This window comes from Martes martes, assembly GCF_963455335.1.
Source record: "Martes martes genome assembly, chromosome: 4".
Classification (NCBI taxonomy): Eukaryota; Metazoa; Chordata; class Mammalia; order Carnivora; family Mustelidae; genus Martes; species Martes martes.
In genome coordinates this window covers 175,844,688-175,859,017 of record NC_137891.1, presented here as the reverse complement: position 1 = coordinate 175,859,017, position 14,330 = coordinate 175,844,688, and the positions used below count along the sequence as shown (strand labels likewise).

Genomic DNA, 14,330 nt, shown 5'->3' with positions numbered 1-14,330 from the left:
TCTAGTAAACAATGAGTTTAGACTGTGTATAAATATCCTCACCCACAAAATCTAGATCTAAACTGCCAACTGCAAAGCAAATGGTGCAATAAGAAAGGTTTAGGGACACCTGGGTGGCTCGGTCAGTTAAGTGTCCATCTTTTTTTTTTTTTAAGATTTTATTTATTTATTTGGCAGAGAGAGATCACAAGTAGGCAGAGAGGCAGGCAGAGAGAGAGAGGAGGAAGCAGGCTCCCTGCCAAGCAGAGAGCCTGTTGCGGAACTTGATCCCAAGACCCTGAGATCATGACCTGAGCCGAAGGCAGAGGCTTAACCCACTGAGCCACCAGGCGCCCAAGTGTCCATCCTTTGATTTCAGCTCAGGTCATGATTTCAGGGTCCTGGGATCCAGCCCCATGTTTTGGGGGGGCAGGGGGCGGAATTCTGGCTCAGCAGGGAGTCTGCTGCTCTCTGCCCCTCCCCCAGCTCATTAGCATGCAGACACTGTCCCAAATAAATTAATTTTATTAAAAAAAAAAAAAAAAAGGTTGGGGCGCCTGGGTGGCTCAGTCATTTAGCATCTGCCTTTGGCTCAGGTCATGATCCCGGGGTCCTGGGATCCAGCCCCACATCAGGCTCCCTGCTCAATGGGAAGTCTGCTTCTCCCTCTCCCACTGTCCCTGCTTGTGTTCCCTCTCTGGCTGTCTCTCTCTGTGTCAAAGAAAAAGAAAGAAAGGAAGGAAGGAAGGAAGGAAGGAAGGAAGGAAGGAAGATAGGTAGGTTAGTTATAGGAAGGTTATCCACTTAAATGAATACAAAATGAACTGGGGAAAAAAGCTTGATGCATACCTAGCATATGCAATAAATACTGAACTCTATGGCAGTAGTAAATCTCCTAATGGAATATAATCCAGTGATTAATTCACATAAATCTCTGATGTATTAAATACACACAGGACTTTGTAGATACACTGGGATTTTATAGTAAAAATATGCAAATTCACAATAAGAACATCCAGATAAAAACAAAATGCTCAAACTGGACTTTCAGTGCCTCCTAAATAACATTAAACCGGAGTAAAGGGATTTTTTTTAAAAATTTTAAGGATTTAAATACATTATATGTTAAATTAATTAATTAATTAAATAATATTTTTAAAGGATTTCTTTGACAGAGAGTGAATGTGCGTGCGGGCATATGCGCATGTGGGGTTAGGGGCCGAGTAAGCCCTCTCTCTGGGCAGAGTCCCAAGGAGACTCCCTACTGCATGCGGAGTCCAATACCGGCTTTGATCCCACAACCCTGAGATCATGATCTGAGCCAAAATCAAGAGCTGGACACTTGCTTAACTGACTGAGCCACCTAGGCGCCCCCAGAGTAAAGGGATTTTTAAAAAAATTTATAAAATCTTCGGGCACCTGGGTGGCTCAGTGGGTTAAAGCCTCTGCCTTCGGCTCCGGTCATGATCCCAGGGTCCTGGGATCGAGCTCCACATCGGGCTCTCTGCTCAGCTGGGAGCCTGGTTCCCTTCCTCTCTCTCTGCCTGCCTCTGCCTACTTGTGATCTATCAAATGAATAAATAAAAAAAAAGAATCATAAAAAAATTTTATAAAATCATAATGATGGATAAAGAGAACACTGCGGGAGCCATGCCAACAAAAATTTTTGAAGCTTAAAAGGAAATGGATGGGACACAAGAAAAATGAATTTTAAATTGGCAAAAGTCCGGAAGTAACCAGATTCACTACATTGCAGAAGTGCCCCCCAGTGACCCAGGAATTGGGAGCACACAGAAGCACAGATGGTATTAAAAAACAGGGAAATGGACCGCAAGTCTGTACTTAGGAGGCAGTAAAATTCTCAGTCCCTTCCTCATGCTCTAAGCCACTCTATCCACAGAATACCACAGGCTTCTCTGACAACACGCAGCCTCAGGCCCCTGACCAGGGAACAAAGTGCGCAGATGAATGTGGTCACGAGCTGAGATGGAGTTAAGTGTTTCCACACAGAAGGCAGAGGCTCCCAAACCCTTTTGTCTCTCACGACCCCAGAGCTCTGACAGTCCAGTCAGCACTCTGCAAGCAGAAAGATGGAAGATACTTATGGAAAATCTGAGTAGCCTAAGAGCAGATCCCAAACAGTGGGAACTCCCCAGAGCAAGAGGCCAGCCAGGGGCCCCCAATAGCAAAGCCTGTCATCACCAGCCTCAGCCACACGCATAGCATCCAGAGAGCATCTCACACAACAGATGAGGTCGGGCCCACATGGAGGCAGGTTGAGGTGAGAGGTCACAACGCTGGAGACAAAAGTCTTACAATCTGCCAGAAATGGAAGAAAAAAGATAACCTACGAAGAATGGCTTTGGACAAATGGTATGCTGAAAGATGCGATTCCTTCCGGGTTTTGACAGAAAATAATTTCCAACAATTATAAACCTAGGCTTTGCAAAACTACCCCTCAAGGGTGAGGACCTCCAGCAGATAATTCTCGCCTCTTTGTGCCTCAGTTTACTTACTCATGAGTATGATGGATGTGACAGTAATACTAATACTGACCACTCAGGGTTGTTGTAGAGGCTAACAACAACAACAAAAAAACTAACAGACACACGGTCAACATTCGGATCCTGTGCACTACCCTCTTACTACCAGTAGTGTCCTACTACCACCACGAATGAGCTTTAATATAAACCTAATGAGTGAAGTGGGTTTCTAAGTAAGGTCCAATATCCTGCACCTGAAAACCTGGGTCCCATAGACACACAGTACACTGAAAAGTGAGGTCCACAAAAACAATCGCTGAGAACCATCCTTTTAAACTACTAGAGAAAGTAGGGGTGCCTGGCTGGGTCTGCGGGTGGAGCACGCGAGTCCTGATCTCACGGTGGTGGGTTCAAGCCCCTTGCTGAGAGTCCAACTTACATAAAAAAATAATAAAATCAAATTCAAGATAAAGTATAGCCATGAGTTGAGATCAGGCTAAAGACCTAAAAACCACCTTTTGTGCTCAAATTTTCAGCTGAGGAGTACTGCACAAGTCCTGAAATCACTTTCAGCTCTGCCATGCTTTTTGTCACAACTGTGATCCTGAAATGACAAGATGAGACAAGAGGTGGGAAGACTGAGCAAAAGTCAGTGAGCCAAGGGGTAAGATGACAGTCTGAGTTCTGACACTGCTTCAAACAGCTGGGAGGCACCGAGCAGGAAAGTCAGCGTTGTGTTGCAGACGCCTCAACTCTCAAAAGGGAGGAACATACCCCACTGTCTGCATCCTTGCTGCGATGGTTAAGGGAAAAGAAAAGCTGGTATGAAAGCATCACGAGAACAACTGATGTACTCTTGGCTATTCACTTCACCTTGTTCTACCTACTCAACCTGCCAACCACACACGAGGTCATGTCCTCTCTGCATCTGTGCTCCTCCTGTGCATTACAGTGTAAGCGGGGCCAGCTGGGAGGCAGGGTGATGGGACAGGAAGGAAAGACGGGCTTGTGACCCACCCCGCCCCGCTGAGACCCAAATCCACACCCCAAGATGACTTCCCCTCCCAGCAGTATGGCCAGTAAACAAGTAAGCACAGTCCCTCAACCAGTCAGTTAAAGTACAAGGCAACAATGTCCGAAAGGCCAGCATCCAAGTATCATTCCAGTGACAACTATAATCACTAATATCCTCAAGGACTCTGGATATAAAAGGACTTGTGTGCATGTGGGTAGGTGTTGAGATACCATGCACTGGTTCATAATGAACTGGTAAGAGCTGGATACAGTCGGGGAAGGGGTGAGGGGGTGGGGATACTTATGCAGTAAGTGGCTTTGAGAAGCACATGCCTGTTTGACTTTCACAGCGCTAACAGAATGGAAAACTGTGTCTCATATACAATCAGTCCCTTGCAAAAAGTTACTTACTAGAAGTGAGCACTCCCTAAGACAAATAATACGCAACCAGATACACAGGATAAATAAAAACCTGGAAATTATTATTAGGAGTACACAGCACACGGCAGCTGGTCAATAAATGAAAATGAAATGCAACCAGAAATAGCCCTGATAATATTAAAATGTATAAACACTGGTCTGAAAATGTTCAAGTAGAGCAAAGACTCACAGTCATGGGACCTAACTGAAATTCTTCCTTTTTTTTTTTTTTTTTTTTGAAATTCTTCCTTTTAACTCAGACACTCCTTCAACATGGCAAGTGGCAAAAAAGTTTCTTCTCTAAATATGGAAAAATCCTATTTTGCATTATTTTTTTTTAAATTTCTTGCAAGGAAAGACCAGAAGATATGAGGGGTACTAATGAAAAAACAGGCAGCAAGAAGCTAACCATTAAACAGGATAAAAGAACAGAAACATTAACGACCAAGCACAGGCTAGAAAGCCAGCACTCCACCCTGGCTGCCATGCCTGGGCCTAACCCCTAAGATATGTGGCAAAACTCTGAACAACACATTTATGATATGCTAACATCAGACTAGCAAGGGATGATGCTTCTAGCTTACCATGCGGACAAAGAATGTCTTCATTAAAATTTAATTCCTCCTCCTCTTCTTTTCTTTCTTCTTTTGATTCATCTAATCAAAAGAAATACAGATAATAACCACTCTAGCTGTTATATTTGAAGTTCAAAGTAGCAGAGATATGACTGGGCACAATTTTGAACAAAGAAAACTTAAAACATTCTGAAATTAGACCCAAGTGATTCCTACCTGCTACTGTTAGGAAGTGTTATATTTCTTTCCCTTAAAAGGAAAGAAAATTATCTGAATGGTAGTTTTCCTTTTTTCAAGGTTTAGATTATGCAAGAAAGTGTTCCTTTTTTCAAACTGAAAAATACTTTACATATCCTTCCATTAATTCGAGGCAAGCTATTCAGAATACAGGATCATAAACCAAGTTAATCACCTACATGTCATGTCATTTTCACCCACCGATTCTTTTAGGAGTTGAACAGGAAGCTTCAGAAAAGACTAATGAGAAATAAGGACTTAACCTTTAACATGAAAAATATATATTAACAACTGAGCTTTTCCCGTTACCATTTCTTCTCCAATATTCATTTTTCCTGTCTGTCTACACTGTGTCACCATGAATTTGTAGTTGTGTATACCACTTACGCGGTCACACAGAAAGTCTTAAGTCTAAGGAGATTAGAATAGTTATTCATGGGTTTTAGTTTAAGTACATAAGACATTTAAAGAATATTTACTAACCATTAAAGAGCTCAGCAGAAAACCAGGCATAGGAAGGACACTCTATCACATACACAACAAGAACTTCTTAAATAAAGAACCATGGTTGATCTCGATGATAATTTTGAAAGGCAAACCCCTGACACTGCTAAGTCATTTTTCGTATATCGTATAGCTTACATGAAAGGTTTATTTTTCATATTGATAAAAGCATGGAAAAACAACCCTGTATATACTTTATACATTTACCAATACGTATCAGTACATGGCAATTATAAATGGTTATAATTCTCTGATCCAACCATTTCTGCAAAGATGTAGGTACAAGCATATGTAAGGATGCTCACTTTATCTGTTCTTATATATTAATTGTACAAAACTGAAAAAAAAATCAGTTAAATAAATAGAATACATCCATACAATAATGTATGGCTTCCTTCAGCCACTAAATAAAGAGCCATATTTTTTTTTTTAAGATTTTTTATTTATTTATTTGACAGACAGAGATTACAAGTAGTCAGAGAGGCAGGCAGAGAGTGAGAGAGAGAGGAGGAAGCAGGCTCCCTGCTGAGCAGAGAACCCGATGCGGGACTCGATCCCAGGACCCTGAGATCATGACCTGAGCCAAAGGCAGAGGCTTTAACCAACTGAGCCACCCAGGCGCCCCACAAGCCAAATATTCTAATAGAGGAAAATGCACGACCGCACCTATAGGACTGCCATCATTAAAAAACAAGCCCCATTTATGGCGATTATATTTGGTAGAAGGGATTCCAGATTTTACTTTGTACCTTCTGCTCTGCTTCAAACTCTTAAAATGTCTGAATGGAGGAAGGCAGAGAAGAGAAGCATATTACTCTCAAACCAACATGAAAACTATTTTTAAGCTAGGCCAACATCAAGATACTTCCTATTATGGCATCTGACTTTACTTAAAAGGAACAATCACTCGGGGGCCTGGCTGGCTCAGTTGCTGGAGTGTGTGACTTGATCTCTGGGTTTTGATTCTGAGCCCTGTTAGGTGCTGAGATTACTTAAAAGCTTAAAAAAAAAAGATCACTAATACATAAAGAAGTTTAAAAGAGCACCAAGTAAATATTTAACACACTGTGTCACACGATGCTACTAAAAATAGGGGTTTCAAATGACAGAACAATAACACTGAAACTAAGGTTAAGTTCATGAATTGTACAGATTTTTTTTAACCAAAAGAAAAAAAACTATCGAATCTGAAAACGTTAAAAATCACAGCCTGAAACAAATAGCGGCTTTGGGATTTTTATTTTCTTATAAAGTAAGAGTTGCTGAATTACTGTGTTGTATACCTGACAGTAATATAACACCATGTGTTAACTTCCTTCAAAAAAACAATCCTAGTCCATTTATTAAAATAAAAAAACACATAAAAAAATTAAAAAGGTAGTGATAGGGGAAGAGCCACACCAAGAAAATTCAGAATATTTCAGTAAAAAGGCTAAAAATATTAAAAGATAATTTTTAGGGGTGCCTGGGTGCCTCAGTGGGTTAAAGCCTCTGCCTTCGGCTCAGGTCATGATCCCAGGGTCCTGGGATTGAGGCCCGCATCGGGCTCTCTGCTCAGCGGGGAGCCTGCTTCCCCACCTCTCTCGGCCTGCTTCTCTGCCTACTTGTGATCTCTGTCAAATAAATAAATAAAATCTTTAAAAAAAAAAAAAGATAATTTTTAAAAATCTATGTATGTGATCCTAATAAGTGGATAAGAGAACGAGGTGAGACAACTGCTTGAGGGTCACTAATTGTGCCTGAACAGACTGATCAAACCGCTAGCTTCCAATTTAAACCTACAAATAATTTTTAGAGCCTTAATTCCCCTTGTATCTTATAAAACACTGATTATAAAATTCAATTTAGTGGTTGACCTATATTAACATAATTTCCTACTTGAAAGCATAGCTTCAGAAAACTCAGTAGAATTTATTAAGAAAATACTATTCATAAGCTGCCTTCTCTCCTGGATGAAAAAATGCAGAAGTACAGGGTAATTTTATTTGCCAAAGGCAGCCTGTAAATGTGGCAGATAATCTATAACCAAACATACTGAGCTGACAATATCCTATGAGACTGGCAGCAGACTCACCTTTCTTAAAAATTTTAGTCTGGAGCAGAATTAAAAAGAATTTTGCCTGTGATTAACTAGAGTGACCAGGAAGAAAAAGGATGCCAGGGCACACAGAATTCCTCGCATGAGCTGCTGAGCCCTTGCTCAATTTCAGTATAACTTAAACAATCTTTTTATTTGTTCTGAGACACTTGAGTGCTTCTGGTTTAATAAAAATGGCTTCTGAAATTGCACAGGTGGGAATTCTGCAGTGCCGCCCACGACCACCGACACAGACTTTTCACATTACCTTTGTTCAAGGTGTTGCCGTTCATTTTCCCATTGCTTTGGTCTACGTCACCGTCTTGTTCGTCTAGTTGTTCAAGAGCGAGCTGACGCCAACTGCGCAGGGAGGATTTCCCTACCCAAAATCCATCACTGCTGCAGAACAGAGACCATGTGAAATCATGTAAGTAACATTTCCTAATGCCCTCCCCCTTTACGTGTAAAGGTCATGAACGAAAATGAATTACAAACATTCAAAATTTGCTACCATCCACACAATCTTTTTAAAAGATTTTATTTATTTGTCAGAGAGAGAAGAGAGTGAGCACAAGCAGGCAGAGAGGCAGGCAGAGGGAGAGAGCGAAGCTGGCTCCCTGCTGAGCAAGGAGCCCGATGCGTAACTCGATCCCAGGACCCTGGGATCATGACCTGGAGCCAAAGGCAGTGGCTTAATCGACTGAGCCACACAGGTATCCCCATCCACACAATTTTTAACCTAGTCCCATGTTTTGGCCATTTTCACTCTTCATTACCGAAATGCAGGTATCTCAGATTCCGTTTCTATCCCAAGCCTTACCTGCTTCCTCAATTACATTCACGCCAAACACAATCCAATGAGCTACTTTCTTTCCCTTGACTACTATCCCAAAATACATACAGCTGCGCCTTCAAGCATACATACAAGTCCTCACATATACACATCCGTGTCTATACACACATCTAATACACATCCATGTCTATACACACATCTAAGGAGTCATGAGGCTATTTGGAGAATGACCAAAAACCGCAAACTAGGTTACTCTTTTTTTTTTAAAGATTTTATTTATTTATTTGACACACAGAGAGAGATCACAAGTAGGCAGAGAGGCAGGCGGGGGGAGGGGGGGGAAGCAGGCTCCCCGCTGAGCAGAGAGCCCGATGCGGGGCTTGATCCCAGGACCCTGGGATCATGACCTGAGCCAAAGGCAGAGGCCTTAACCCACTGAGCCACCCAGGCGCCCCTAGGTTACTCTTTATTTGGAAAATATAGAACAGAAGTTAAACCTAGCTATAATAAGCGCCATTAATAAATGCCACCTGAGTTTATTGGTTCCTGGGTCCAGAGGTCCGCCAGGGAGTGGCGCTGGGTTTTTCTGCCAAGGATGCTCCTCTGGGTACCATTAAATACGCTCCAGCCTCTCTAGAGGGACACCCCACACCTGAACATGCACTAACACACTACCTTGGTCTGGGTGGACCTCAGATCTGTACCTCTGCTTCTACCTTTCTGATGGATGGAATACAGTCACAAAGGCTGGATGACTCGCCTTTGTTCATTGCAGCCATAGTGGCGATCACTGCACAATCTAACCTCCCTGTCATTCACATCATTCCTCCTCTTTCTTCAAAAAACCCTAACTGCTATTGTCTATAGGTCACAAGCCATTTGGTTGTTCCCTCTTACAACTATTTCAGTTTATCGTCAACAGTATACGCTGTGTAACATACCCCTTGACTGTTGCCTTCAGCAGATTATTCACGGTTTTATAATCTTCATTCAGTTGGCTCTTCAGACGCAACACACGACAGCGCTCTACCACACACTCCTTACACAGGGCTTTCACTAGAGGTGGGAGAGAAGGACAGCAGATCAAGTCTGTTCGCGCACAGGTTACCTGTGAGCGAAGTGTCAGGACTTCACAGAACACAGAATTCTAAAGCAAAGTCACAAGTTTTGACAACAGGGAAAGCTGATCTATGGCCTAAATTATTTAGGTGGTACAGATTTCAAGACAGCAAAACTCATATCCGCAAAAAGAACGAAAAATGAGAGCTGAAATGTTGTAATATGCTAAAATAGCCTATGCCATCAAGTATAGTACTCCACAAGGTTTAGACACATATTTTATGAGACTAGAGTTAAATAATTGAGGCTCTAAGTTGGGGGGAGACAACATATCTGGGATCTATATAATGTTAATTGAGAGCTTCATTTGAGTATGACATACTGGAACACTTCAAAGCACAGAACACTAAAGGGGCAAAAAACCCACCAAAGGCCAGTTTAGAACTCACAGTTGTAGGAATTCTATGAGATGTGATTCTTTGAAAGAGCTTATCACTGCTCAGTTCACTGATCACGAATCAAAAACAAATTTAGAAAGCAAAACTCCATATGTGTACAAAAGAAGGACTGGGCCACGCAGTTAAATGCCAGTTTTTATGCAGTAAGTTGTACACATTCAGAGAACAGCATTTAATTTAGGAAAAGGAGGGAGGGTGATCATGCAATTTCGATTTCGTAGAGGGAGGTGGGGCTTATGTTGCCGTTAAAAATAAAATGTTTTGAGGAGAGACAACCAGAACCAAACAGACTACGGATACCATGTCGTTATATACAGCTCTATAGTCAAAGCAGAATCAAGCAGCTTCCATCTGCATGCTAAGTAACCATCTACAGTAGATGTGCAATCAACCAGACCAAAGTTCAAGTACTTGAAGAGTACTGAACAAAGTAACAAAATACTACCAGACGGTTTTCTCAGAAGAAGGAAATTTTGTCAATGAAAAGTGAGGCATAATGCTATGTAACTTCTATCTTTAGCCAATTCTTTCTGCAAAGTGTACAGAACATTCGGACCGGCTGGCACAGTCTGGGTCAGATGATCACAGAGACCAGAGGGTGAGGACTTCATGAATTACTTTGTATGCAGAGCAGACACCCTGAATTACCAGTGAGTCTTGGTCCTCCCCCGTATCGACTATAGAAAATGTCAGCTGCATATTCCGATATTCTCTTCATAATTGAGATCTTGTCAGGGTGAAGCTTGTCGTGGGAACACAGGCAAGCGTGATTATCAATAGGCTTGGTGGGTGTTGATTCATCCAACCACTTCTGCAGCCACTCGAGAGAGACAAATTCATAGGGCTCTGAGGAAGAAAGGAAAGAGTCTATGTATTTTTACCGTTTTTTGACTAAGTGATACATTCGTTTTCCTCAAAAGACAATGCAAACTCTGTCCAAAGTTAGCAGAATCAGAAGCAACACTCTTCAGGGGAAATGTTCGGGGACCACGACACAAAGCTCCATTTAACTACCCCTCTTCTGGTTCAAGGAGCTGTGCACGATAGGGACGAGTCGGCACAGTGCCCTATAAGATCGGCTGGTATTATTAACCACATTCTACAAAAGAGGCATCCACAGAGAGAAGTGTCTTGCTTGACAGCACAGCAGAGCTCTGATCAGGACACCCACGATGGTTAACTACAAAGCCATGCTCCACGCCAGCTCGTAAATCACATAACCTTATTCCCTATCATGTTTATTTCATAAATGATTTTCATGAACACTTTTCACCAATATGTGACATACATGTGGAACTGAAAATGAAACATCTGAGTTTTAAGTTAGAGATTAAACTCATTAGCTATAACGGTTTATAAAAGCCTGTTTCAATCACTGAATTTTTCTTCATCCAAGAGGACACTGCCAATTATAACGTACTTGATTTCCCCACCCCAATCCATCTCATGAGCTATTCGTTACATTATTATGTCATTATCTCAAAAAACTAAGCTATTTTAAACAAATTTCAGGATGAAGTATACTAGAATTGAATTGTTACTGATTTTGAAGTTGCAAAAATTAAGGTAAAACCAAACCACCTCAAACTGAATTTTCGTTTGGGAAAACTGAGTCCATGAGTTCCCTAAACGTCAAAATTAAAGACAAAGGACCAGCTTTGATTACTTACAAAGATCTCCAGTGAGTCCCAGCATAAAACATAGAAGAAAACATACAGAGATTGAATTTACGTATTTGTATTATGTACTACTTCTGATGAGATCTGAGGGGATAGACAATTCAACTCAAAGCCCATTTTGACCACTTTTATACTACAGGTCTAGAAATCTAATTTCCATCTCCAGTTTAGTTTGAAACATTTCAATTTTTACAAAAACAGAACTCAGCATTGTCACATCCCTTATTTATGCTAAGACTGTATATTGTCAACTAAGAGCCTCCTGACTGGTCATCCCTAATGCCGCTACAGAGAAAGAGCTCATGACTGCAAGTTGAGACCAAGGTCTAATCCAAGTTCTGCCACCAAGGAACTGAACTTGAGCAAGTCACTTAAACTCTCTATGCTTTAGGTCTTTTATTTGTAAAATGAAGGTAATAATACCTGCCTTCTACCTACCTCACGGGGATGTTGTTGAATGTAAAAGATAAGATAAGTGAAGCATTTTGAGCTTTTTGGAAGAAAAGAGATATAGAAAAGTTAATCATACATTCACAAAATATCTATAAAGAGGAGACCTTAACATTCAGTATAGATAACATGGTCGTGGCACTTTACAATATATAACGGTGCCGTTCATTAAATTTAAAATCCCTCCCAATTTTATTTGCCATTTATCACGTTGAATCTGCCAAGGACAGAGTACACTGGGTATCTTAAGAATGCAAAGACAAATGATCTCTATCCAAGAAAGGAAAGTGAATGTTTTAGCATATCTCATCTTTTCCCAAATACAGTCACATAAATTAAAATTTTTATTGCTCTAAAGGCCATCAAAGGAGGCAAAACACAACTGTGACACAGAGCCACATTCCAGAATAATTTGGTGGGTGTTCTCATTTCCCAAAAGAGCAGAAGACACATGCTATGGCTAACTGAAGAATGCAGTAAGGATCTCACCCTCACAAGAACAGCAATCTAGGGAAACTGCATGTACACAAAGCACGCCTGCCCAAGGGTTGTCTGCCAGGATTCAAGGTCCAGGGCGGCCATACCCCTGACCCGTACGACAACAACGAGGCTCAAAGGCAGTCTGTTCAAGACAGTGTGCTCTGATCCCCTACCGGAGTCCCACAGAAAATGTCCAAGTGAAGCATATTCTGGTTTTGAGCAGTTTCATATGAATTAAATGTAAGATATTAAGATCAGAAAAATCGTATCTGATTTTATAGTAAGAGGAGGAAGAGAGCAGGCCTGGGATTCTGATGTAATACTGTATTATTAATTCTGACCATTTTCTAGATTCAGGGTGCCAGTTTTAGTACGCTGGAGGACCTGTGCGAGGAAGAGTAACTGTGGTCATAGGTCTCTCTTTCTTTCATTTTCAATCACTGTTACTATAAAGAACCGTATCAATCTCTGCCAAGAGTATCCCTGGGATCAGGGTCGAGCTCAAGTCTTAAGGTTAAGGCAGATTTGCTTCTGGAAAGTTTTTAAACTACAGATGCTTCCGCTCTAGACAAAGACTCATGGCAAGTTCTCTATGACTTGTGATCCAGAAAAGCACCTGAGCAACACTTTCAAAGGCACAGGTCATCAACCACCAAAAAGGAATGAGACCTCTATTCGCCAAGGTGGAGATACCAGTGTTTAAAATCTCAGCATTTAGCAAAACAGGAAAGCATTTGTTAAAATATTTACTAAGGAAAATGTACATTTTGGTTAAGTTACTTCTAACTTTTTTTTTTTAATGCTGGATTGAACATAAGACATTTCCTTTGGGGGAGTTATAAAAAAAAAAAAAAAAGGCCAGGAAAAACTGTGGCTTCAAAAATATTTGGAACACTCCACCTAGAGATAAAATTTGATTATTTAGAGGTAATTTATTTTAATAAAAAGGGCCAAAAGGGTTTGTGTTCCCAATGAGGCTTGTATTTTAGGTAAGCGACTCTTCTTTAAATAGGTTTACAAACACAGGTAGGATTCAGAAAATGCTTAGCAAAGACTTGGATTGGCAGCACAAAACCATGGTCATCGGCTTTGGGATTTTTCACCATTTTAGCACAACATAGATTTTCTACTATGTAAGTTTACTGCAAATGGGAAAAAAAAGTCATAAAGTTCATAATTTGTAAAAGTACTGATAAAGAGCCATATTCTAAGAACGTAAGCACAGGTTCTTCTAGACTAAACAAAAACAACCAAGAGAAGCACAAGTACTAAGCACAAGTGTTAACCTGACACATCCAATCTTTGGGTGATGCGGCAGTTTTAAAGAGTGGTTCAAAAACGGCATTTTACTTTAGATACAGTAAGCCCCTTTCTCTCGTTCAGTGAATGCAGGAAACTGGGGAATACAGTTCAAAATAGATTTCTAGGTCTCAACTCTTTTGAATAAATTTAGAGATTTGAATCATATTCATTTCCAAATAATTTCCAGTAAAATAAGGTCAGTCTAGCACTTTAGAATCATCCCAACCCTTGGGACAGAGTGAGAGTAGCAGGTTACAAAGAAAGGTCAGAATCAAATAAGATGTAGTTCAGAAAGAACTTTTAAGAGCTATTCTTACAGATTTAGCAATTTATATTCATCTTTTGTTTAAAGTTATACCAGTAATAGAAAATTAAGATATGAAAAAGACAAAACCACAAGTACAATTATGCTTGAGTATTTATTTTCTAAAATTAGGATTGAATTGCCTCTCCTTTACGCAGGAACTGGGCATGGGGAATTCTGTCTATGAAATGACAAAGACAGTGTATCATTACTGGTGGCACAGTAGCCTGGAAAAGTTGGGATTTTCTCTCTAAGGCACTAGGTAAACTTGCATTAAACATACACAGGAAAGGGATGAGCTGGCTCATGTGGGATAATTCTTAAGAAATTAGGGGTCAGCAGAAAGCTCTCCTATTCTTAGTAGAATATTTGATATTAAATTTCAAACCAGTCTACCAGTACCATAAAAAATAGCATTCATAGAAAAGAATGCTGGTTAATATGGCCAGGGCACACACTGTGCAAGGAAACAACATAGTCCGTTGCTTCCATAGTTACCCAATCAGATCTTTTGTT

The 14,330-nt window shown here is 40.7% G+C and overlaps 1 protein-coding gene across 8 annotated transcripts in view; it reads right to left on the bottom strand.

Annotated features, from left to right (window-relative positions):
- USP48 (ubiquitin specific peptidase 48) overlaps positions 1-14,330 on the bottom strand; it is a 100,690-nt gene that overhangs the window by 30,464 nt on the left and 55,896 nt on the right. For 4 of the 8 annotated variants that reach the window (XM_080799990.1, XM_080799991.1, XM_080799986.1 and 1 more), the window contains exons 12-15: positions 10,248-10,445; positions 9,024-9,138; positions 7,558-7,688; positions 4,481-4,552 (exon numbers count right to left, since the gene is read on the bottom strand). In XM_080799990.1, coding sequence (XP_080656116.1) covers positions 4,481-4,552; positions 7,558-7,688; positions 9,024-9,138; positions 10,248-10,445 — 516 coding nt within the window. The remainder of the gene's footprint in view (positions 1-4,480; positions 4,553-7,557; positions 7,689-9,023; positions 9,139-10,247; positions 10,446-14,330) is intronic. The other 4 variants (XM_080799992.1, XM_080799993.1, XM_080799988.1 and 1 more) reach the window with 1 other exon arrangement.